The sequence below is a fragment of the Cervus elaphus genome, chromosome 4, assembly GCF_910594005.1.
Source record: "Cervus elaphus chromosome 4, mCerEla1.1, whole genome shotgun sequence".
In the NCBI taxonomy this organism is placed as follows: domain Eukaryota; kingdom Metazoa; phylum Chordata; class Mammalia; order Artiodactyla; family Cervidae; genus Cervus; species Cervus elaphus.
Window position 1 is genome coordinate 56,915,905 of NC_057818.1, and position 24,626 is coordinate 56,940,530.

The 24,626-nt window shown below is 52.7% G+C and overlaps 1 protein-coding gene across 6 annotated transcripts in view; it reads left to right on the forward strand.

The window, feature by feature from the left end:
* MYH14 (myosin heavy chain 14) overlaps positions 1–23,616 on the forward strand; it is an 88,168-nt gene extending 64,552 nt beyond the window's left edge. For all 6 annotated transcript variants that reach the window (XM_043899891.1, XM_043899892.1, XM_043899893.1 and 3 more), the window contains 17 exons: positions 59–230; positions 2,034–2,246; positions 2,812–2,956; positions 4,301–4,507; positions 6,349–6,453; positions 6,551–6,703; positions 7,868–8,116; positions 11,491–11,703; positions 12,291–12,503; positions 13,652–13,813; positions 14,797–14,925; positions 15,570–15,658; positions 15,752–15,875; positions 18,682–18,890; positions 20,723–20,831; positions 22,482–22,654; positions 22,826–23,616. In XM_043899891.1, coding sequence (XP_043755826.1) covers positions 59–230; positions 2,034–2,246; positions 2,812–2,956; positions 4,301–4,507; positions 6,349–6,453; positions 6,551–6,703; positions 7,868–8,116; positions 11,491–11,703; positions 12,291–12,503; positions 13,652–13,813; positions 14,797–14,925; positions 15,570–15,658; positions 15,752–15,875; positions 18,682–18,890; positions 20,723–20,831; positions 22,482–22,654; positions 22,826–22,988 — 2,828 coding nt within the window. In that variant the 3' untranslated portion in view covers positions 22,989–23,616. The remainder of the gene's footprint in view (positions 1–58; positions 231–2,033; positions 2,247–2,811; positions 2,957–4,300; positions 4,508–6,348; positions 6,454–6,550; positions 6,704–7,867; positions 8,117–11,490; positions 11,704–12,290; positions 12,504–13,651; positions 13,814–14,796; positions 14,926–15,569; positions 15,659–15,751; positions 15,876–18,681; positions 18,891–20,722; positions 20,832–22,481; positions 22,655–22,825) is intronic.
* The last annotated feature ends 1,010 nt before the right edge of the window (positions 23,617–24,626 follow it).

Sequence of the window (24,626 nt, forward strand, 5' to 3'; positions counted from 1 at the left end):
CTCCCTGGGGTGTGGGTGTGGCTCCCTCATGCGTGGCCCGCCCCGCCTCCCGCCTCAGACCGCCTCCGAAAGGAGGAGAAAAGCCGCCAGGAACTGGAGAAGCTGAAGCGGCGGCTGGACGTGGAGGGCTCGGAGCTGCAGGAACAGATGGCGGAACAGCAGCAGCGGGCGGAGGAGCTGCGCGCCCAGCTGGGCCGCAAGGAGGAGGAGCTGCAGGCCGCCTTGGCCAGGTGCGGGGTGGGCCGACGGGGCGCGCGGCACGAGGGCGCCGCCTAGCGGCGGTGGAGGCGCCCGGCTGAGACCCGCTCACCCACAGAGCCTCAGTGTACCCTTCTGTAAGATGAACACAGCCAGAGTTCCAAGCCCGCCTGCTTAAGGGAAAACTGAAAGCGGACCCTGCGTGTCTAGTAACTTAACAGTTTCTTGCACTGAGGCCAGAAAATGCTTTTATCTTCTTCTCCCCACCCCAATCCCCCAGCCTCTCAAAGCTGAACAACTCAGAATCCGCTGTGATTGTATAAGTGATCTGGCCGTCTTAGGAGTCATAATCATCATAATGTCAGTCATTCACAATTACTGAGCGCTTACTGTGTGCCAGATATGGCACGCACTGTTTCAGATGCTTTTCACCCTTGTGACCTTAGGCGCCATTGTATATGGATGCAGCTGGAATTCAGAGCAGCTACAATGTTGGGGAAACGTGCATTGCAGAATCGATGCGACACGGGTTGGTGGGGGAGAGTTAAGAACGTGCACCCTCAAATCCCAGCTCCTCCCCTTTCTGGCCACATGACCTTACCCGAGTAACATCACCTCTCAAGTCTTAGTTTCTCCATCTGGAAAATGGGGGGTGATTATAGAAGCTCTCCCAGGGTTAGTGTGATAGTCACTCAGTCGTGTCCGACCCTTTGTGACCGCATGGACTGTAGCCCACCAGCCTCCTCTGTCCATGGGATTTCCCAGGCAAGAATACTGGAGTGGGTTGACATTTTCTTCTCCAGGGGATCTTCCCGACCCAAGGATCGAAACCGAGTTTCCTGCGTTGCAGGCAGATTCTTTAGCGTCTGAGCCATCTGGGAAGCCCAGGGTTAGTGTGGGGGTTAAATAAGGAAGCGCTGAGGACATGCTTGGCACACCCTAAGGCCTCAGTTGATGCTGTGGTGTGTCTGTTCCTACTTTCCATTATTACTGTTATTTTTTTGCCTTTTGCATTGAGGTGAAATTCGCTTAGCAAAATTAAGCATTTTAAAGCACACCACTGAGTGGTGTTTGGTAATTCACAATGCTGTGTTATCACTGCCATCACCTCAGAAAAAAATCCCATTAAAAACTCCCTCCCCAGCTGCCCCCTCCCCCCAGCCCTTGGCTACCACCGGTGTGCTCTCTGTCCACCTAGGTTTGCTGGTTCTTGCTACTTCTCATAGGTGGAACTGTGTAACGTGTAGCCTTTGGCACTTGTATTACTGTTTCCATTGCCATTCTTGTGGCAGTCCTGTGACGTGGGCAGTCATGCTGTCTCACAAACCGGGAGCCTGCAGTTCAGAGAGCTTGTCACTTGCCAGGGCAGGTGGCCAAGCAGGGGGACACAAACTGTGATCAGCATATTTCCCTGAGCTGTCTAACCTGCAGCCCACACTGCCCCTCCATTCGGCTCCTCTTTGCAAGAGCTCGATCCTGGCGGGGTCATGAGGAGGGGCTCAGGGGTCAGCCACCCACTGACCATGTGACCGGGGCAAGTACTTTCCCGCCCTGTGCCCCAGTTTCCTGCGTGGGCGTGAACATCACACGGGATGATAAGGCAAAGGGCTCTCAGGCGGAGGGAGCTTAGTAAGTATCCTCATGATAGCAGTGGTGTCATCCCCACTTTACAGCTAGGGAAGTCGAGGCTCTGAGTCCTAGAGGCACGTGTCCAAGGACAGAGCTGAGATTCGAATCTGGAACTGGCCGTGTCTTGTCCCTCCGCCCCCCCCAGAAATCATCCCCACTCCCTACCTGTCCCCGTACGAACCCCCTTGGTCCTTGTCCACCCCCAGGGCAGAGGAAGAGGGTGGAGCCCGGGCCCAGCTACTCAAATCCCTGCGGGAGGCGCAGGCTGGGCTGGCCGAGGCCCAGGAGGACCTGGAGGCCGAGCGTGCGGCCAGGGCCAAGGCGGAGAAGCAGCGCCGGGACCTGGGCGAGGAGCTGGAGGCACTGCGGGGCGAGCTGGAGGACACGCTGGACTCCACCAACGCGCAGCAGGAGCTCCGGTGAGGCTGGGCGGCTGGCAGCTGGCACCAGTTGGATACCTGTGGAGCCGGGTTGGGAGGAGAGGAAAAGGACATGGGTCCAAACTCTCCATCTGCACAGATGTTGAGTCATTCACCAGTTGTTTTCTGGGCACTGGCTCTGGACCAAGCTGGGGACATAAATGGATCAGACTCAGGCATTGCCCTCTGGAACTCCCAGTCTAGGAGTTGGCAGATTCAGGCAAAGACAGACCCGGTCCAGAGCTAAGTGAGCTTTAATGGAGTAGGACAGGCCATCGTGGATGATCAGAGAAGACCCCTGTATCACTCTGTGGGAGGGAGTTGAAGAAGACTTCCTTGAGAAGGGGCGTTTTGAATAGGGTTTTGACAGATGCGTAGGAGCTCACTCTTAAAGCCACACTCCTCCTGCAGCATCACCACCCATGCTCCCCGAGGAATATAGAATGAAGTCCCCATCCTTGGAGGGAAAGAAGAGGAGGCACAGCCGGCTGGCGGGGGCTGCCCTGAAGTCCCAGTCTTGCTCTGGTCTGAAATTCTATTCCCCGTCCCCCTTGCCCAATAAAAGGTCCAAGAGAGAGCAGGAGGTGACGGAGCTGAAGAAGGCTCTGGAGGAGGAAACGCGCCTTCACGAGGTGGCAGTGCAAGAGCTGCGGCAGCGCCATGGCCAGGCCCTGGGAGAGCTGGCAGAGCAGCTGGAACAAGCCCGGAGGGTGGGTTGGGACGGGGCTGGGGTTTCTGGGGAGCCACGGGGCGGCGAAGTGGGATGCTGGGTGGGGGAGGTATGTCTGGCTGGTCCTAGGCCAGCCCCCTTCTCTCCTCAGGTATTCATGTCTCCGATCCATCTTTTTTTAAAAAATAATTGTATTTATTTATTTATTTTTGTCCGTGCTGGGTCTCGCTGCTCAGGCTTTTCTGTAGTTGTGGTGAGTGGGGGCTCCTGTCTAGCTGCAGTGCTCGGGCCTCACTGCAGTGGTTCCTCTTGTCGCAGAGCAAGGCTCTAGAGCTTCCAGGCTTCAGTGGTTGTGGCTTCCAGGCTCTAGAGCACAGGCTCAATAGCTGTGGCCCCGGGGCTGAGTTGCTCTGTAGGCATGTGGGATCTTTCCGGACTGGGGATCGAACCCGTGTCTCCTGCATTGGCAGGAGATTCTTTACCACTGAGCCGCCAGGGAAGCCCCCCTGATCCATCTTTCATTCAGCGAACCTTCGCTGAATATGTGCTGTGTTCCCGATGTGATATTGAGGGCCCCAAGTATGAACCAGACAACCAGTAGCCACTTTTATTGTGGAGCTGATGTTTTAGCAGGAGAGGCAGAGTGTAAACAATCTAAACAGATTCATAGTACATATCAGGGTTATAAGTGCTATGGGAAAATGATGAACAAAAAGGGGGTTCAGAATGCTAATATGGGGCGAGAGGGGTATTTTGTGATTTGAAATAGAGAAGGCCATGGAGAGATTCTATGAAAAGGTGACCTATGAGTAAAAAACTGAAGGAAGGGGCTTCCCAGGAGGCTCAGTGGTAAAGAATCTGCCTGCCAATGCAGGGGACATGGGTTCGATCCCTGGGCCGGGAAGATCCCACATGCCTCGGGACAACTAAGCCCTTGCACCACGACTATTGAGCCTGTGCGCTAGAGCCCAGGAGCCAAAACTACTGAAGCTCGCATGCCCTAGAGCCCACACTCCACAGGAGAAACCACGGCAATGTGAAGCCCATACATGGCACCTAGAGAGCAGCCCCTGCTCACCACACCCTGAGAAAGCCCCCTCGAAGACACAAAGACCCAGCACGGCCAAAAATAAATATGGTCACATCAAAAAAAAAAAAAAACCACTGAAGGAAGCGAAGGGTGATCCCATCTTGGCATCCTGGGAAACATGTTCCGGGCAGAGGGAACGGTCAGTGCAAAGGCCCTGGGGCGGGAGTGTGCCTGGGTGTTTAAGGAATGGTGAGGGGTTCCAGAGGAAACAGTGCAAAGGACATGGGGCATGCCTGTGCCTGGCCACGTAGAGAAAGGGAGTCATAAATCGCTGCCATCTCTCTCCCACCTCAGAGCAAGGGCACATGGGAGAAGACCCGCTTGACTCTGGAGGCTGAAGTGTCTGAGCTGCGGACGGAGCTTAGCAACCTGCAGACCGCGCGGCAGGAGGGTGAGCAGCGGAGGCGGCGCCTGGAGTCCCAGCTGCAGGAGGTGCAGGGCCGCGCGGGAGACGGGGAGCGGGCCCGAGCAGAGGCTGCGGAGAAGCTGCAGCGAGCCCAGGTGAGTGGGGCGCCCAGCTCAGCGGTGGTGTCTGCCGTGTGGCTTTGGGTGAGATGCCTGCCCCCTCTGGACTTTGGTTTGGTCCACATCAACCCTGCCGTCCCTGCCAACTTTTTCAGCATTATCACACATTAACGGCTAGTATCTGGTGAGTGGTTGCTATACACCAAACATCCTGTGTATTTTCATTAAAGCCTCCCAACCCTCCTCTGAAGGAAGTGCTAATATTGTTCCCATTTTACACACAGGGAAACTGAGGCCCAGGGAGGTGAAGCTGGTTGTCTAAGGTCCCTCAGAGCCAAAGCGTGAATCCAGGCATGACTAACTGGATTGCAGCTCTTAACCCTGCCACAGCGCCCACACTTCACCTTCTTATCTTCTGGCTGTAAATAATCCATGGTCTGATTAGAAAAACCCAGGGCGAACACTTGAACCTGTAGGTAGAAAATATCATACTGTGGTTGTTAGGAGAGATGTGGGTTTTTTATTTTAATTATATTATGTTTTTAACTAAATGACCAATACCTGTTTATTGCTGAGAACACGAGGCCAGGAGCTGCATCCAGGATCATTGTGGTGGTGATTTGGGTCCCAGGAGAACAGCTTTATTGAAATATAACTCACATACTGTATAACTCACCCATTTAAAATCAAACCAGTCCGTCCTAAAGGAAATCAACTCTGAATATTCATTGGAAGGACTGATGCTGAGACTGAAGCTTCAATACTTTGGCCACCTGATATGAAGAGCCGACTCTTAGAAAAGACCCTGAGGCTGGGAAAGATTGAGGGCAGGAGGAGAAGGGGGGGGCGACAGAGGATGAGACTGTTAGATAGCATCACTGATTAAATGGCCATGAGTTGGAGCAAACTCCAGGAGATAGTGAAGGACAAGGAAGCTTGGTGTGCTGTAGTCCATGAGGTTGCAAAGAGTTGGACACCACGGAGTAACGGAACAACGAGTTTTAGTATATTCACAGAGTTGTACATTTATCACCATAATCTAATTTTAGGACATTTTCATCGCCCTGGGAAGAAATCCTGTATGAGAGTTAGGGTTAAGGTCCCCCAGTCTCACCCCCTGCTCCAGCAATCACTAATCTACTTTCTGTCTCTTTAGATTTCCTATTCTGGACATTTCATAGAAATGGAATCATACAATACGTATCTTGTGTCTGACTTCACTCACTGAGCATAATGTTGTCAAGGTTCATCCATGTTGTAGCGTCTCTCTGTACTTCATTATTTTTATGGCTGGATAACATTCCATTGTCTAGCGAGACCACATTTTGTTTATCCAGTCATCCATGGATGGACATTTGGGTTGTTTCTACCTTTTGGCAGCTGTGAATACTGCTTCTGTGAACCCCCCTGTACAGGTTTTTGCATGGACTTGTTCTCATTTCTCCTGGGTACAGACCCAGGAGCGGAATTGCCGGGCCCTGTGGAAACTCTGGTTTGACATCCTTGGTGGCTCAGATGGTAAAGAGTCTGCCTGCAGTGCAGGGGACCAGGGTTCGATCCCTGGGTTGGGAAGATCCCCTGGAGAAGGGAATGGCAACCCACTCCAGTATTCTTGCCTGGAGAATCCCATGGACAGAGGAGCCTGGTGGGCTATGGTGCATGGGGTCACAAAGAGTTAGACAGGACTGAATGACTAACGCTTTCACTTTCACATGGAAACTCTGCATTTAACCATTTTGAGGAGCTGCTAGACTGATTATCGCGGCATCCGCACCCTTTTACATCCCCACCAGCAGTGGGTAGTGGGGATCGGAGGCAGGGAAGCAGGGGGCTTGGCTGGCAGGAAGCTGCCATTATAAGACGCCCCTTCCCCACAGGCTGAACTCGAGAATGTGTCCGGAGCCCTGAGCGAGGCCGAGTCCAGAGCCATCAGGCTGAGCAAGGAGCTGACAAGCATGGAGGCCCAGCTCCACGATGCCCAGGTGACCCCAGCCCCCATCTCACCACCCGCTCCCCAACCCAGACCCCCACCCCCACCCTCCTGCCCACACTAAACATCATCCTCCCGTCCACCTTCAGGAGCTGCTGCAGGAGGAGACCAGGGCGAAGCTGGCCCTGGGGTCCCGGGCACGAGCCCTGGAGGCGGAGGCAGCCGGGCTGCGGGAGCAGCTGGATGAGGAAGCGACCGCCAGGGAGCGGGCGGGCCGCGAGCTGCAGGCCGCCCAGGCCCAGGTGAACAGCCCTGCAGGGAGATCCCCCACCCGGCTCCTCCTGGGGTCCCTGGCTCACAGGGTGACCCCACGGGCCAGCGTGTCGCAAGCCAGACCGCTGCAAGCCAGGCTCCCCTCCTCTCTGTCCCCACAGCCCCAGCCCTGCGCAAACTTCATCCTGTCACCTGCACCCTCCTCTCAGCCTCCCTTCAACCTCCCTGCCTCTAATCTCTGCCCTTCTGGCTCATCCTTCACATGGTCCTTCTAAAGCCCGAGCGGATGCAGCCTTTTCCTTGGTCACACACCTCCCAGGGCTCCCCAGCTACCCGCCCTGGAAAAAAACCCATGCCTCTCACCAGGTTGTCAGAGACCCTGCATTCTCTGGGCCTTCTTTCATCGTTAGCTGTATTCATCTCTCATCTCTCTTTCCTCATTTCATGTGGGAAAACGCTTTTCATCTTTTAGGACTTAGCAACCACCTCTCCTGTTCTAAGAAATTACTCACTACCCCTCTCTGAGCTCCCATAACCCTTCTTTCTCCTTTGTCCCCACTCTGGTCACCCTGACTGGCTAGAACTGTCATTGCCCATGAGTCCCCCTGCCAGACTGAAAGCTCCTTGAAGGTGCAACCCCATCAGAGTTAGATCTGGGTCCCCAGCCTAAGCCAACATAGTGCCTGATGTATGGGATGCCTTGAGAAATGCCTGTTGAACGAATGAGTGATGAATGTATGCCTGTGAATATCCTTCTTTAACTGGAAAACTCCTATGTATACTTCAAGATCCATCACAAATGCTCCCTCCTCCAAGGAGTCTCTTGAATGTTATGGATAGATTTTTGAACCCGTCTGGTGGACACCTGTGGCTTCCCTATTTCTACCTTAGCCTCTATCACCCTGGTTGTGACACTCAGTCTCCCCCATCAGACTGGGGATTCCCCAGGACAGAACCCAGGTCTGATTCATCTTCTGGGTCCTGTGGGAACCATTTTAATGTCCTAGAGGAACTGGGGCTCCAAGAACTCACAACCTCATCCCTACTCTTCAGATAGAAGTGCCCAACAGAGTGAATCATTTCCCTCTCTGGGCCTCAGTCTCTTCATCTGGAAAATGGGGCCCTACCAACTCACACCTGGGTCGCAGACACGGGTGCCACCCTCCCTCTCTCTCCTCCACCCCCAACCCCAGCTCTCAGAGTGGCGGCGGCGCCAGGAAGAGGAGGCAGGGGCCCTGGAGGCAGGGGAGGAGGCTCGGCGCCGGGCGGCCCGAGAGGCTGAGGCCCTGAGCCAGCGCCTGGCAGAAAAGGCGGAAGTGGTGGAGCGGCTGGAGCGGGGCCGCCGGCGGCTGCAGCAGGAGCTGGACGATGCCACGGTGGACCTGGAGCAGCAGCGACAGCTCGTGAGCGCGCTGGAGAAGAAGCAGCGCAAGTTTGACCAGGTGAGGCACCTTGGGTTAGCCACCTGGGGAACTGGGATGCTCACCCCCGCTGCCCGTCACGGTCATTGTGAGCCATCAGTTACAGGTGATGTCACAGTTCAGCTGTGAATCTGCAAGGACCTTTGGGCAAGATGCCTCTTCCCTCTGAGCCCCTGTAGAATAGAACGCCCATCCGTCCTGGCTTATGTCTCCTGCCCCCAAATAATTACTGCTGGTACCCACTGTTACTCCCAAAAGTGTCCTGCAGATAACACCAGAGGGTATACTTGGGAAGGCAAAATGAAATAACACATCTTGCTTCTGCTGCTGACTCACTGTGGGCCTCAGGCAAACTGCTTGTCCCATTTCAGCCTCAGTTTGCCCGTCTAGAAAATGGGGATAAGGGAATTCCCTGGCAGTCTGGTGATTAGGACTCTGTGCTCTCACTACTGTTGTTGTTCAGCCACTAAGTCGTGTCTGACTCTTTGTGACCCCATGAACTGCATCGCTCCAGTTTGATCCCTGATTGGGGAACTAAGATCCCACAAGCTATACAGTACAGCCAAAGAAAAAAGAAGAAAGGAAAAATTGGAAGTGGGGATAATACTGAGCATCTGACAATGTAAGGATGGAATAAAATTCTCAGACCCCCAGAGCATTAAGATCAGGCAACCCTGAGGTTCACATCCCAACTGGGGCCCTTTCTGGCTGTGTGGCTTGGGCAAATTGCACAATCTCTCTGCCTCATTTTCTTCCTCTGGAAAATGGGAGAGTCCTTATTTTTGCCTTCATTTCTGAAAGCTGTTTTCACTGGCTGTTGAATTCCAGGTTTTATTCTTTCCACACTGGGAAGAGATCATTCCATGTTCTGGGGCCTCCACTGTTTCAGATTAAAAGTTAGCAATCATATAAATCATGGTTTCCCTGTGATGTGGTTTTCTGGCTGGTTCAGACTTTTTTCTCTTTATCTTTGCTTTTTAGCAGTTTGACTATGATATGCAGCTGTGGGGTTTTGTATTTATTCTACTTCAGTTCGCCAAGCTTCCAACAGGTTTGGATTAGTGTTCTTGATCAGACGTGGAAATCTTCAGCCATTATTTTTTCAAATATTTTTCTGCCCCATTCTCTCTTCCCTCTTCTTCTCAAACTCCAAATACATATATGTCCATTTGTTTAATACTATTCCATAGATCATTGAAAAAACTTTTAAAAGAATTAATTTGTGTTTTATATATATATACACACATATAAGGTTAAGCAGGAGGTGGCAAGAGTAAACATTGACATCATAGCAATCAGTGAACTAAGATGGGCTAGAATGGCTGAATTTAATTCAGATGACCGTTATATATACTACCATGGGCAAGAATCCCTTAGAAGAAATGGAGTAGCCCTCATAGTCAACAAAAGAGTCCGAAATGCAATATTTGGATGCAGTCTTAAAAACAACTGAATGATCTCAGTTCATTTCCAAGGCAAACCACTCAACATCATAGTAATCCAAGTCTATGCCCCAACCACTGGATGCCAAAGAAGCTGAAGTTGACCAGTTCTATGAAAACCTATAAGGCCTTTTAGGACTAATAGCAACAACAACAACAAAAAAGATGTCCTTTTCACCATAGGGGATTGGAATGCAAAAGTAGGAAGTTAAGAGATATGTGGAGTAACAGGCAGGTTTGGCCTTGGAGTACAAAATGAAGCAGGGCAAAGGCTAACAGAGTTTTGCCAAGAGAACAAACTGGTCATAGCAAACACCCTCTTCCAAAAACACAAGAGCTGACTCATCGGAAAAGACCCAGATGCTGAGAAAGATTGAGGGCAGGAGGAGAAGGGAATGACAGAGGATGAGGTGGTTGGATCCCATCACCAACTCAATGGATATGAGTTTGAGCAAACTCCAGGAGATGGTGAAGGACAGGGAAGCCTGGCATGCTGCCGTCCATGGGGTCACAAAGAGTTCGACACGACTTAGCCACTGAACAGCAACAAATATACATATAAATATATATATATTTGCATGTCTTATAAGTTTTATTGTTTATCAATTGCTATGTCATAAAAAAACAGTGAAGGTTTGAAGTACGTTTTAAATTTTTATGTATTTTTTTTCCTACTATGACTACAAGAGGAAGAAAGAAAACCCTTTCTTCTCTTGGGTATATAAAGCGAGGGGCTGATCAGTTTGATCCATTTAAAGTTTTGCCTTTTTTTGGCTCAAAATTTCCTTTCATTTAATTTTTTTAAAACTTGAAGTTGAAGTGTAGTTTATTTACACTGTTGCATGAGTTTCAGTTGTACAGCAGAGTGATTCATATATTTATATACGATACATATATTCCTTTTCAGATTCTTTTACTTATGAGTTACTAGAAAATATTGAGTTTCCTGTGATTTACAGCAGGTCCTTGTTAATTATCTGTTTTATATATCGTAGTGTATATCTGTTAGTCCCAGATTCCAAATCTATCCATCCCTCCTTTCCCCTTTGGTAACCACAAGTTTGTTAGTTTGTTTTCTATATCTGTGAGTCTGTTCCTGTTTCGTAAATAAATTAATTTAATTGCATCATTTTTTAAAGATTCCACCTAGAAGTGATATCACATGATACTTGTCTTTGTCTGGTTTACTTTGCTTACCATGATAATCTCTGGGTCCATCCATGTTGTTCTAAATGCCATTATTTCATTCTTTTACCTGGCTGAGTAATATTCCATTGTATATATAGACCACATCTTCTTTATCCATTCCTTCATCCATGGATATTTAGCTTGCTTCCATGTCTTGGCTATTGTAAGTAGTGCTGCAATGAACACCGGGGTGTATGTATCTTTTCGAATTAAAGTTTTCTCCAGCTCTATGACCAGGAGAGGGATTGCTGCATCATATGGTAACTCTAGGGCTTCCCAGGTGGCACACATGCTAAAGAACCTGCCTGCCAAAGCAGGAGACACTGAAGTCTCAGGTTCCATCCCAGAGCCAGGAAGATCCCCTGGAGGAGGGCATGGCAACCCACTCCAGTGTTTTTGCCTGGAGAAGCCCGTGGACAGAGGAGCCTGGTGGGCTACAGTCCGTGGGGTCACAAAGAGTCCGACAGGGCTGAAGGGACTCAGCACTCTGGCACATGGTAACTCTATTTTTAGTTTTTTAAGGAACCGCCTCACTATTCTGCAGAGTGGCTGCACCAATTTACATTCCCATCAACAGAGTGATCCATTGAAGAGCGAGCTGGTCCCGGACCCAGTGGCAACTTTAATCCCTCTATCTCCCTCTTGTGTCTCTGCCTCTGTCTGTCTGTCTGTCTCTCTGTCCTTGGCCCCTCTCTCTTCCCCGTCCCCTTGTACACTCCTTTCAGCTAACCTGTCTCCCCCACCCCATCTCCCTCACCCCGGAAGCTCCTGGCAGAGGAGAAGGCAGCAGTCCTGAGGGCGGTGGAGGAGCGGGAGCGGGCGGAGGCCGAGGGCCGCGAGCGCGATGCCCGGACGCTGTCGCTGACCCGGGCCCTGGAGGAGGAGCAGGAGGCGCGCGAAGAGCTCGAGCGGCAGAACCGCGCGCTGCGGGCTGAGCTGGAGGCGTTGCTGAGTAGCAAGGACGACGTCGGCAAGAGCGTGAGTGGCCCCGGGTCCCCGGGACACACACACATGCACACACGTGGGCAACCACGCTTCCCCACCCTAGCCCACCCCGTGACGCTGGGGCACATAAGCACACGTGTGTGCTCTCCCACCCGGAGGGTGAAGGGAACCGGCCTCGGAGAGTCCCCGTGTTGGCCCCCCAGACACACGTGTTCACGCACACACCCGGGAAGTGAGGAAAGCCAGGTATCAACAGGCAACAGTTCATGGGCCCAGCACACGGGGAGAATCTTCCAGAAAAAATACACGTGCACGCGCTGAGCATGAGAGCATCTTAGAAAACATCCATGTGCAGGTGTGTGTTCACAAAATGTGCGCGGACTCTCCCCTTAAACACACTTGCTCACGTGCACACAGCGAGCAGGAGAACCGCCCATGCCGTGTGTAGGTGACTGCAGTCAAGAAGGAGCTAGGATGGACATGTCACCTCGCTGCCTCCCCCTGGTCTATCAAAGCTCCCCTCCCCTCTAGCCTAGCAGAGGGCTCCGGGCCTGGCCTCCCGCCTCCTCGGTGGTCCAGGGGCGCAGGGCTCACTCTCGTTCTGCCCACCCGCCTCCCAGGTGCATGAGCTGGAGCGAGCCCGCCGCGTGGCCGAACAGGCGGCCAACGACCTGCGAACGCAGGTGACGGAGCTGGAAGACGAGCTGACGGCGGCCGAGGATGCCAAGCTGCGCCTGGAGGTGACCGTGCAGGCCCTGAAGGCGCAGCATGAGCGGGACCTGCAGGGCCGCGATGAGGCGGGCGAGGAGAGGCGGCGGCAGCTGGCCAAGCAGGTACAGGCAGGGCGCCGCGCAGCTCGGCGTGCCCGGAAGTCTCACCCACGTGCCTGCGACTCTGGGTTTCTACCCAAGTCCCGCCTACTAGCCAGCCACCCTGCTGTTCCCCAACCCACTCACCCACCATGACCCGTGACCCACACGCACATCCTGTTGATCCATTCAGACACCCTCCATCCACTAACCGGTCCACCCAACCACCATCCCATCTACTGAGCCAACCCCCCAGCTGCCCATACACACCCAACACTTCTACACAACCAACTCTGCATCTGACTTCTCCATCCACCCAATACCCGTTCCAATCAACCTCCTCTCTCCAATCCAACCGCCCCAGTATCTACCCACCTCCTCCACACCCCCAACCAACACATATACCCATTTTTTACCTGCTCATTGACCAGCTTGTCTTCACCCCACTTCTTCTGTGACCTTTTTCCTTCTGTGACCTTACTCCTCCCTTTTTCATTTATTTCTTCACCTGCTTCCTCATTCACTCCGTACTTCTCTCTCTGCACATTCATTCATTCATTCTTCATTCAGTGGAGGAATTTCCTGTGGTCTGTGGTGGGCAAGGCTTTTCACTCCGTGAAGTGTACTGAGCGTGGGAGGGGCAGGTTAGCCCTGAGTATCAGAAAGAGCCCTGTGGGGCCATGTGGGCAGCAGACTGGAGCAGGGGAGACTGGAGTTGGGAAGCCCAGAGCAAGTGATGAAGAGATGATCCAAGGCCAGGATGGGGGCAGTATCTGAGCGCTTCTTTTTAAATCTCCCTTGGCCCCACTTATCCAGCCATGGGTTCATGCACGATTTTGTCCTGAGGGCACCAGGAAGCCGGCCACAGGAGGACTATGAGCAGTGTCAGCTGTGATTGTAGAAGGACCCTTCTAGAGCCTTCAGGAATGAACTGGAGGGGAGTGGTGGGAGCAAAGAGGAGGCTGGGGCAAGCGGGAGGGATAAGGCCTGAGCTAGGGCTATGAAGTTGGAGAGGATGCTTGAGTTTGAGGTGGAGAGAGGCAAGGGGCAGGAGGAGTGGGGCTGGAGACCTGGGCAGGGGCTGGAGGGTAGACATCTATGCCACTGGCCTGTAGGGGGAGCCTGGGCCTCCTGTCCTCTGAACCCGCCCCTCCCGGCCTCCCCTCTCCCAGTTGAGGGACGCAGAGGTGGAGCGCGATGAGGAACGCAAGCAGCGGGCTCTGGCCGTAGCCGCCCGCAAGAAGCTGGAGGCCGAGCTAGAGGAGCTGAAGGCTCAGACCACGGCCGCCGGGCAGGGCAAGGAGGAGGCGGTGAAGCAGCTTCGCAAGATGCAGGTAAGGGGTGGGGCTGAAGCCGCGGAAAGGGGAGGCCCCGCCCTCGCTCCAGCTCCAAACCCAGCTCGCACCCCGCCCTCTCGATCCCAGGAGCAGCACCCACGTTAGGCAACAGCTCTAGAAACATCCATGCCTCAAAGGCTCATTTGGTTCTTTTTATATTTTTTAGTTCCTTTACTTAAATTGCTTAATGTTTGGGACTTCCTTGCGGTCCAGTGATTAAAGCTCTGCGCTTCCACTGTAGGAGGCACAGGATTGATCCCTGGTCAGGGAACTAAGACCCTACATGCCCCTGGATGGGGACATAAATAAATAGTGGTCAGGTAGCAAAGTGGCCAAAAGTGTAAACGCCAGGGTCAGGCAGCCTGAGTTCAGGTCGTGACTCTGCCACTCACCACCCTGAGTGCATTGCTGAACCTTTCTGCGCCTCAGTTTCTCCATCTGTAAACTGGGTAGGAAAATAGTCCCCACCAAGTGGAGTTGTGAGAATTAAGGGTGTCAGTATGTGTACAGAATAGAGACTGGCCCTAGGTAAGTGATCGGTGTTTTCCATCACTTTTTTGTGGCCGAGTTGCTTGACTTGAGGATTTTAGTTCCCCCACCAAGGATCGAACCCGCGCTCCCTGCAGTGGAAGCTCGGGAGTCTTAACTGCTGAACCGCCCTGGAAGTCCCTCCCAACTCTATTGCTACTCGACTCCACATAATTATCCCTACTTTACGCTTGCTTTAATTTTGATGTGCTTCTTTTTTTAAAGAGGTGAGGCCCAGAGACGGGGGGGGGGGGGGGGGGGGCGGCGGGGTGGGGACCAGCCCATGGTCACACAGCCAGCGGCTGGGAGCGGGCTGCAGAAGCCCAAGTCCTCAGGGCTCTGCTAGGTCACAGGGATCCCCCACGGGGCTGACTGCGAGGGTAGCGGGGCTGGGGGGATTCCCTGTGAGGCAGGACCTGGCTAGGCCCGCTCACTCGCTCCGTTCCGCTCAGGCCCAGATGAAGGAGCTGTGGCGAGAGGTGGAGGAGACGCGCAGTTCACGAGAGGAGATCTTTGCCCAGAACCGGGAGAGTGAGAAGCGCCTCAAGGGACTAGAGGCGGAAGTGCTGCGGCTGCAGGAGGTGATGCGAGGGTGGAGGCGATGCCAGGGTGGGCGGGGCTCAGGAGGGTGCAGACTGGCGCAGGTGGGCGGGGCTTAGGAGGGTGCGGTCGCGGTGGGCGGGGCCGCGGTGGGCGGGGCCAGGATGCTCCAGAGCCCCGCTAGGGTCCTGAGCCAGAAAGCCTCAAGGTCGGTGTGGGGATGGGCTAGAGCGGAGAGAATGGAGGCAGGGAGGCTGGAGAGGGACGATGAAGGCTGAGCCGGGACGCAGAAGAAGGAACAGTCAGAGTGAAGGGGCAGGAGGGACAGGGCTGTGGGTGGTAAGAGGGCAGAGGAGGGGAGGAGAGGGGGTCTGGCCCAATGACTGAGGGAAACTGGAGGAGGAACTGGTCTGAAAAGAGATGCAGGGCTCAGTGAGGAGGGCATGAGGGTGAGGGACCCTGGCGGGCGGGCGGCAAGAAGTGGACACGGATCAGGGGCTGCGGAGATGGATATAGGAGACATCTGCTTATAGACTGAAGCTCATTGCAAGGTTATCCAGGGGTAGCATGTTCAAGTGCAGTGAAAAAAACATCAAGAGACTTGAGGCGTGAGGGGTAGGGAGGCCAGTGCTCAGCCAGCCTCCCATCACCACAGCTGACCACCTGCCTACTTTGCTCATTGCAGGAACTGGCCGCCTCTGACCGTGCCCGGCGGCAGGCCCAGCAGGAGAGGGATGAGATGGCAGATGAGGTGGCCAACGGCAGCCTAAGCAAGTGAGTGGCCCATGGTAATGTGGGGCAGAGCGCCCTCTTCTGGCCATCCTGCCCTCCCACCTCCCCCCACCTTGCCCTGCCTGTTCTCCCTAGAGCTGCCATTCTGGATGAGAAACGTCAGCTGGAGGGGCGCCTGGGGCAAATGGAAGAGGAGCTGGAGGAGGAGCAGAGCAATGCAGAGCTGCTCAATGACCGCTACCGAAAGCTGCTCCTGCAGGTAAGCACAGCTGGGTCACCCCCTGCCAGCCTGAGTCCCCACTGACCTGGGACCATAACATCTTCAGTCCTCTTTTTCAATCCACATAGGAAAAGGGAATATTTGAGTTGGGTTTTGAAGGTTGAATAGGAGTTCTCTAGGTGGGGGAGGAATAGATGCATTCATTCTGTTGTATTTCTGAGGCTTCTTGAAGGCTGGATTCAGGGAGCATGATGCTGGTAATATAGGATTCATTCCAAGGCCTCTTCTCCTGGCTTATAAGTGGTGATTTATAGGTGGCCATCATCTCATCCTGCAATTACTGGGCTCGACTTTCTGTGCATGTGGGGGGAGCGAGAGAGAGCAAGCTATCTGATATCTCCTCATAAGGGTACTAATGCCATCATGGGGGCCCCATCCTCTTATCCTCATCTAGTCCTAATTACCTCCCAAAGGCTCCATTTCCAGATACGCACTGGGGGTTAGGACTTCATATGAATTTGTGGGGCAACAAACATTCAGTCCATAATACACCAGTTCCCCAGGAAGCTAGCCTGGTGATCTCAAAAACATTTAGAAGTCAACCTGGAAAGGGTCCCAACTGGCCCCAAATGGAGCAGCTTGAGCTTCAACCAGGGTTATAATTACAAGTGATTTAAATCCATCAAATCTGTTTAAACCCTCAAGTACACAATGACATTTTTAAAAAATACTAATTAGTCACTGTATTAGCTGCCTGAGGTTGCTGCAACCAACTGCAACAAACTGGGTGGCTTAAAAAGACAGTAACTTATCCTCTCACAGTTCTGGAGGTCAAAGGTCCAAAATCAAGGTGTCATCAGGTTTGTTCTTTCTGAGGGAGCATCTCTTCCAGGCCTCTCTCCTGGTTGCTTGTCAGCAACCCTTGTCGCATAGATCCATCAGCCCGGTCTCTGCCTCTGCCTCACATGGCCTTCCCTGTGTCTTCTTTGTGTGTCTGTGCCTCCTTCCCTCCTTGCAAAGACACCAGGCATATTGGATTTAGTGCGAGGCTGTTCAGTTGCCAAGTCACGTCTGACTCTGCGACGCCATTGACTTGAGCCCACCAGCCTTCTCTGTCCATGGGATTCTCTGGGCAAGAACACTGGAGTGGGTTGCCATTTCCACCTCCAGGGGATCTTCCCGATCCAGGGTCTAAACCTGCATCTCCTGCATTGGCAAGTGGGTTCTTTACCACTGAGCGACTAGGGAAGCCCATTGGATTCAGGGCCCACCCCAATCCAGTGTGGGCATCCCAGGTGGCTCAGTGGTAAAGAACCCACTTGCCAATGCAGGAGACGCAGTAGACTCCTGGTGGGCTATAGTGCATGGGGTCACAAAGAGTCGGACACAACTGAGCAACTAACACACTTAAGAAAGGATGGAGGAGGAAACTGTAGATTAAAAGAGACTTAAAAACCATGTACAGAAAAATTTTAATGGGCAGGATTCAACTATAGAATCTAGGGATGCATCTTTGAGTAATAAAAATCAAAAGAAAAAAAAAGAAAAGGCAAGGAAGTGATCACCCTAGGAGTCAGGAGGGGGGAGTTCCCTGGTGGTCCAGTGGTTAAAACTCTGCACTCCCAATGCAGGAAGCTTGGACTGAACCCCTGGTTTGGAAAATAAGATCCCACAAGCTGCATAGCACATCCAAAAACAGAAAAATGTCAGGATGACATGTTTGTTTGGGCTGAAAGGAAGAGGTTGTTAGTAGAGTGGATACATGAAGTTCTATTTTTTGACCTGGGCAGGGGTGACAATGATGTTTGCCTTTTATTAACCTATGCTGGAGTGGGTTGTCATTCCCTGGTCCAAGGGATCTTCCCAATGCAGGGATCAAACCTGGGTCTCCTGCATTGCAGGCAGATTCTTTACCATCTGAACCACCAGGGAAGCTCAACCTATTAAGCCATATAGTTGATCTGTTTTTTACTTTTTCTGTATCACGGTTTTATTTTCCAATAAAAGGTTAAAAAAAATAGTATATGCTAATCACCACGTCGGTCTCTTCCTGTGAGGGTGAAATGAAGTAAAGTATGAATCAGACTGCATCTGACTCATTTCCGTGTCCCCAGCATGGGACCTCACTCAGAGTACGAGATGAATAAATAAATAGGCACTATTATTAGGGGTGTGGTTACACATTAGCAATATAGTAGCTCCTGTTAATTGAGCTGGCATTTCTCAAAACGATCCTGCATATCATTCTACCAAAACCACCTGAAGTGCTTGTTGAAAATGTGGATTCATGGACCTCATTCCAGACTTGCTGAATGAGAATCTCTGGAGGGTAGGATCCTGTGGTCCTTTTCTTTTTTTTTTTTTCCACAAGCTCTCTGGATGAGCCTGGTGCAAACAAAAATGTGATAACCCTTGGAATAGACTCATTCACAGTCAAAGATAGAGTCAGCAGCATTTAAACAAGCCTGTGATAGTCATCTGGACTTGTTTATTTATTGGGCTGGGCTATACAGCATGTGGAACCTCAGTTACCCAATCAGGGATCGAACCCGAGCCCCCTGCATTAGAAGCCCAGAGTCCTAACCACTGGACCACCAGTCTCCTCTTGTGGTCTTATTAAAATAGCAAAAACCTATCTAAAAGGTTAAAACCCAGAGCTGGCACTGCTGTTGGCTGATAAGCCAATCAAGGAAAAGCACATTTATTGAGTGTTTAGTATGTGCCAGGCTCTGTGCCATGCACTTAACAAGCATCAACTCACTTAATTATGGGAGGTTCTGGCACTTACCTCCCACCTTCCCTCCGAGACGCCGCCATGACAGTCCTGCCTTCCCCACTGCTACAGGTAGAATCACTGACCACAGAACTGTCAGCTGAGCGCAGTTTCTCGGCTAAGGCAGAGAGCGGGCGGCAGCAGCTGGAGCGGCAGGTCCAGGAGCTCCGGGAACGCCTGGGTGAGGAAGATGCTGGGGCCCGAGCCCGCCAGAAGATGATCATCGCTGCCCTTGAGTCTAAGTTGGCCCAGGCTGAAGAGCAGCTGGAGCAGGAGAGCAGGTAAGTGGGAAGGGAGGGCACAGCTGGAGGGCAGCCCTCACGTTCTGGGCAGTGAGACAAAGGGGAGCTGTGTTACAAGCACCTGGTTTAGAAACATCCAAAAGGCATCCTAATATTAATGGTTGATGATTTCCTGTATCATTTAGGATGCTTTGTGCTGCAAGTAACTGCATTCCCACTGTATAATTTAAACAGTAATGTAGCAGTTAGCTATAGCTGCATAGCAAGTGTTAGTCACTCAGTCGTGTCCAACTCTTTGTGACCCCATGAGCTGTAGCCGGGCATCTCTGCCCTTGGGATTCTCCAAGCAAGAATATTGGAGTGGGTTGCCATTTCCTTCTCCAGGGGATCTTCCCGACCCGGGGATCAAACCTTGCTCTCCTGCGTTGCAGGCAGATTCTCTACTGTCTGAACCACCAAAGAAGCCCCATATGCAGGGAAGCTGCCTAACAAACCACCTTAAAATTTCAGTAACTTAATACAGCAATCATTTATTATTGTTCATGAGTCTTTGGAATGGCTGGTAGGTTCTGCTGACATGGGTTTGGTGAGCCTCACTCACGCATCTTTGCTCAGCTGAAAGTCAGCTAGATGGATTTGCTGATCTTGGCTGGGCTCTCACATGTCTACAGCCTTGCCTGGGACAGCTTGGCTAACTTGTCTCTGCTCTAGGCCGACCCAGGCTTGTTCATATGACAGAGTGAAGGTTCCAAGAGAGAAAGTTTCTTAGGGCCTAGACTTCGAACTGGTACAGTGTCACTTCTGCCACATCCTTTCACTAAAACAAGCCATGTGGCCAGCTCAGACATGAGAGAATATCCAGTCATGGTTGCCAAGCACCACCCATTGCTGCGGGTCCCCATCACATGGACTTCACCCTAGTATGATGGTCCATGCAGGAGAGAATGGATGAGCATCAGGATAGGGAAATTCAGGAGACAGGAGGTAAGGATGGTGCCAGGTGTCTGACCTGCAGATCTAGGTGGATCGTGGGGAACTTGGAGGAGGAGCAGGTTTGGGAGAAGGCATTGAGCCCAGTGCAGGGTGTACAGGGTCTAGGGGCAGCCGAGGCTGGGGGCTGAACCAGGCTAGAGCTCAGGAGACAGATTTAGTGGACACCAGGCTGTTGATGGTTGTAGAAACCTGGGGCACAGCTGAGTGTGTCCAAAGAAAAGTGTGTGAGTGAGAAAGGAAGACAGCAGAGATGGTTAAGGATGGAGTTTTGGGCTCCCAGAGTGTTCTACAAACACAAAGAGCTTGAAAAGGAAATTGAGAGAAAGAAGAGAGGGAGAAAGAAAATTCCAGGCCAGGCAGAAGGGAGCTCAGGTGGGAGATGATAGGTCCTGAACTGGGGGCTGGGGCTGTGAAGCTAAGGAGGGGGCAGGGCAGAGTCGAGGGGGTAGTGGGACAAAGTTTGGGTACTGACAGGCCGGGGGTAGGGCCAAGGAGAGAAAAGGGGTGAGGATGGTGCCTGGCGGTCTGATTTGGAGACTTGCTGTCAATCGGTAAGTTCTCTGAGAGGAGGAGGGTTGGGAGCGGGGTGGAGGATACAGTTGAACATGAGAGACCTAGTAGGATGTGGAAAACTGGTGTAGACATGGAGACACACTTTTAGGAATATCAAGCACCTTAGCTGAAGTCAAGGATTAGATGCTCTGGTGGTAGCCTGGTACCCCCAGGCCTCAGTAGACTGTGGGAGCCAGTCATGGGTGGGTGGGAAGGTGGGCAGAGGCCACTCACTCCGAGAACAGGCAGCCACTGGACGAGGCTTGGCAGGGGTAGAACCCCAGGTGAGCAATTCTTTTGATTCTCCCCTTCGTGTCTCTCCTCAGGGAGCGCATCCTCTCTGGCAAGCTGGTGCGGAGGGCTGAGAAGAGGCTTAAAGAGGTGGTGCTCCAGGTGGAGGAGGAGCGGAGGGTGGCTGACCAGCTCCGGGACCAGGTGAGCGGCTGACGGCAAGGAGAAGCAGTGGGAGTGGGGGGACCACTGACCGAGAGGTAGCATCTCTAGAGGTAGTGAGCTCCCATCACAAGAGGTAATGTGTGGGTACTGGACTAAAACCGAGTGCAGACAATGTCCTGGGGCTTGGAGCATCATTGGAGAGCCTGAATTAGTGACTTTTTGTGATCTGTAAATTCTGGAATCTAGGAAAGCCCTGGTGGGGAGCTGAGACAGCTAATGAGAGGGAAGAAGTTAAATCCTACCCAGAAGCTAGGCCACAGCTTAAATAATAAAATGGTGTTTATTGAGAGCTTTCTTTAGCCAGTGCTAAAGACATAACATGTAGTAACACTTAATTCTAATCAGAACTCATGAGGTAGGTACTATTATTTTCCCTCTTATTCATGTCAGAAAACTGAAGTAACTTAATCACAATTATTTATTTAGTAAGAGATGGAGCCAGAGTTCAACCTTCAGCACTTTGGCTGAATATCTGTCCCCTTAATTATTTATTGATCAGTAAATGTGTCCCACATACTGTGCTACCTACTTAAACAAAAAGACAGCATGCTTGCATTCTCTCCTCAGCTCCATTTCACAGGTGAGAAAATGGAAACTTTAGAAGGGGGTATAATTTGCCCCAAATTCACAGTTAATAAAGACAGTATGGATCAGGTCCTCCTAGATCCTCTTGCCAGCCTCCACCCCAGGCTCAAATGTAATTCACTCTATGTGCTGTGCCCTTAAAAGCTCAGCTGTGTTTTATTCACCAATTATTTCACAAAACAATTGTTGAGCACCTGCTACTTGCCAGGCATTGTGCAAAGCATTGGAGATATGGCTGTGAATGACACAGAGAATGTCCCTGCCCTCATGAAGTTCACATTTTCAACACAGGGAGAGGAAGACACTGTAAACCTATAAACAAGCAAAGATAATCATAGATTGTGAAAGGGGTTATGAAGAAAAAAGAGAATAAAGAGAGAGGGGGATACAGAGGACTGGAGAATCCTCCCTAGATTTGGAGGGAGGTGGTCCGGAAGACCTCTCTAAGGAAGTGACATTTGAATTGATACTGAAGGGTGAGAAAGAGCCGGGAACAGGGAATAGCTTGTGCAAAGACCCTGGGCTATGGAAATCAGCTCAGTGAGTCCCCAGCAAAAAAGCAGAGCAGAATAACTTGCAAGAATGGGGTTGGGGGTTGAGTGATAAATGAGGTTAGAGGAGTTGGCTGGAGGCAGATTATGTGTGTCCTCTCCTTAGAGAGAGAGATGGCAGGGTCTGGGGGAGGGTCTCACTACAGATGGCTGGATCCATGTGATTATGGGAAGAAGACCCTGCAGGGGCCTGGAATGCCAGGCCCAGGTGCTGGGACCTTGTCCCAGCGGCACTGAAGAATCACAGGAGGACCTTGAACAGGGCAGGGGCAGGGGCACATCTGAGCACAGAGAGACCCCTCTGAGGCCGAGTGGTGGGTGGTCTCGCCTTTGAGCCTGACCTGGAGGCTGGTGAGAGGATCCAGCAGAGCAGAACAAAAGCATGAACAGAAGGCAGGGTGTGTGACAGTCAGGGTGGAGGAGGGAGATGTGGGGCGCTCTGGGTGAGAGCCGCACCCAGAGACATGACCCGACGCCCCGACTCCCGCACAAGCTGGAGAAGGGCAACCTTCGAGTGAAGCAGCTGAAGAGGCAGCTGGAGGAGGCCGAGGAGGAGGCTTCGCGGGCCCAGGCGGTCCGCAGAAGGCTGCAGCACGAGCTGGAGGATGTCACAGAGGCCTCCGAGTCCATGAACCGGGAGCTGAACACGCTGAGGAACCGGCTCCGGTGAGGCCACCCCGTGCACGCGCAGCCCCTCTGCAGAAACCCCCAGCTCCCCCGTCTTTGCTCTGTGCCCCCCTCCCCATGTTATTCTGTTTCTCTGTATCCCCCTGCCTCTCACTTCTCTCTCCCCTCCTCCCGTAATTGCCTCCTGGTCTCTCCTACTCTCCCCCGCAGGCGCGCACCCCTCACCTTCACCACCCGCACCGTGCGCCAGGTCTTCCGGCTGGAGGAGGGCGTGGCGTCCGATGAGGAGGCGGCGGCGGCGGAGGAGGTGGAGCCGGGGTCCGGGCCTTCACCCCCGGAGCCCGAAGGGTCCGCGGCGGCCCCGCCGCAGTGACCCTACCCTGCCCCCAGCCGCCGGACCCTCCCTCCTTGGCCCCCTCTCCGCAGGCGCCTGTCCTGAGAACCGCCCTCTGGCTTCTTGCACTTTGGAAACGGTGCCGCCTTCCGGCATGACAGCACTTATCCAGCCCAGCCCGGGGGTCCCGGGAGACTTCCCCGTGAACCTCTAAACAGAGGAGCGGGCAAGCAGGGATCGCAGACTGGGGCGATCTCACTTGGGAGAAATTCGGGTGTGGTCGGCAAGCTGGGGTCCCATCCAGCTCCAAATCCTTCCTTAGGTTTTGAATGATCTTTGTTAAGAAGGGAGCTTGACTCTCCACATCCCTTCCCCTTCCCCTGCCTCCCCCCACCCCCTCCCTCTTTCCCTCTCCCTGTCTCTCCACTTAGCCACTGACCCTGGTACTTATGAGCAACGGCACCCTGAGCTCCAGGCGGCCCTCAGCCTTTGACCCTTGCAGAAGGGCAGGATAAGGGGACCTCACACATCCCCCCTCCCCTCAGGCTCCCTCCCGTTGCTCTTGTGTGATCACAGTTCAGCTGGAGTTTCCCATGGGGGCTGGAGGAGGCCCCATACCCTCCCAGCCTTCAAACTGTGGCAGAAATAAACTCCAACCCCGACTGGACCCCGCTGGCTATGTGTGTTCCTCCAGGGGTAGGGAGACAGGACGGACAAGGGGCTGTGCGGGGTCGGGGGGCAGTGGGTTGGTTCTGATCCAGCTGGTTGGTGTTGGGGGGCCTCCAGCTTGCCCAGCATTTAATGTGGAAGGAATCCTTCCCCTCTCACCCTGCCTCCCTCCGAGGTATCCCCTCCATTATACAGATGGGAAAACTGAGGCTCAGAGCTGCAGGGTCCCTGGCTCCACGCCTCCCAATCATCGAGTGGTAGGAAGGGGAGCTGCACTCTAGCTGACCCTCAAGTCTTTGCAAAGCAACGACCATAGGGACTGCTAAGCTGTTTGTTGAATACTATTTACGGGGCTGTGCTAAACTTGGGACATTAGTCTCAACCAGTAGGTGTAGAGATTTCATTGTTTTCCAGTGTCTAGAACACTGCCTGGTGTAGTTAACCTTTTTATATTTGCTGAATGACTAGATCACCCCCTCCTTTTTATATTGGTTAAACGAATAGATCACCTCCTCCACTTTCTGAGTGGTGGAAGCAAGCTCAGGGAGGTTGAGAGACTTGCCCAAGGACGAACAGCTACTAAGAAATAGAACCCAGTCTGGCTTCAGAGTGGGTAACCCCTGAGCCCACACAGGGGACCCAGGTCCATCCCTTTTCTGGAGACTAGAAACCCTCGTCTATGAGCTCACATGACCCACCTGGGGTTTCCAATTAGGGCTATCAGTTCAGTTCAGTTGCTCAGTCATCCAACTGTTTGAGACCCCATGGACTGCAGCACGCCAGGCCTCCCTGTCCATTACCAACTCCCGGAGTTTACTCAAACTCATGTCCATTGAATCGGCGATGCCGTCCAACCTTCTCATGGATCCCCATTTTTACCATCAGGGAAACTGAGGCAGATAGTTGCCCACCCCCAAATCACAAGGTGAGAGCCAGCGATGACGGGCATGTCTGCACCCTCAAAGTGCATGTCCTTGCCATTTTAGTACGACCCCTGCTGTTAAAGAC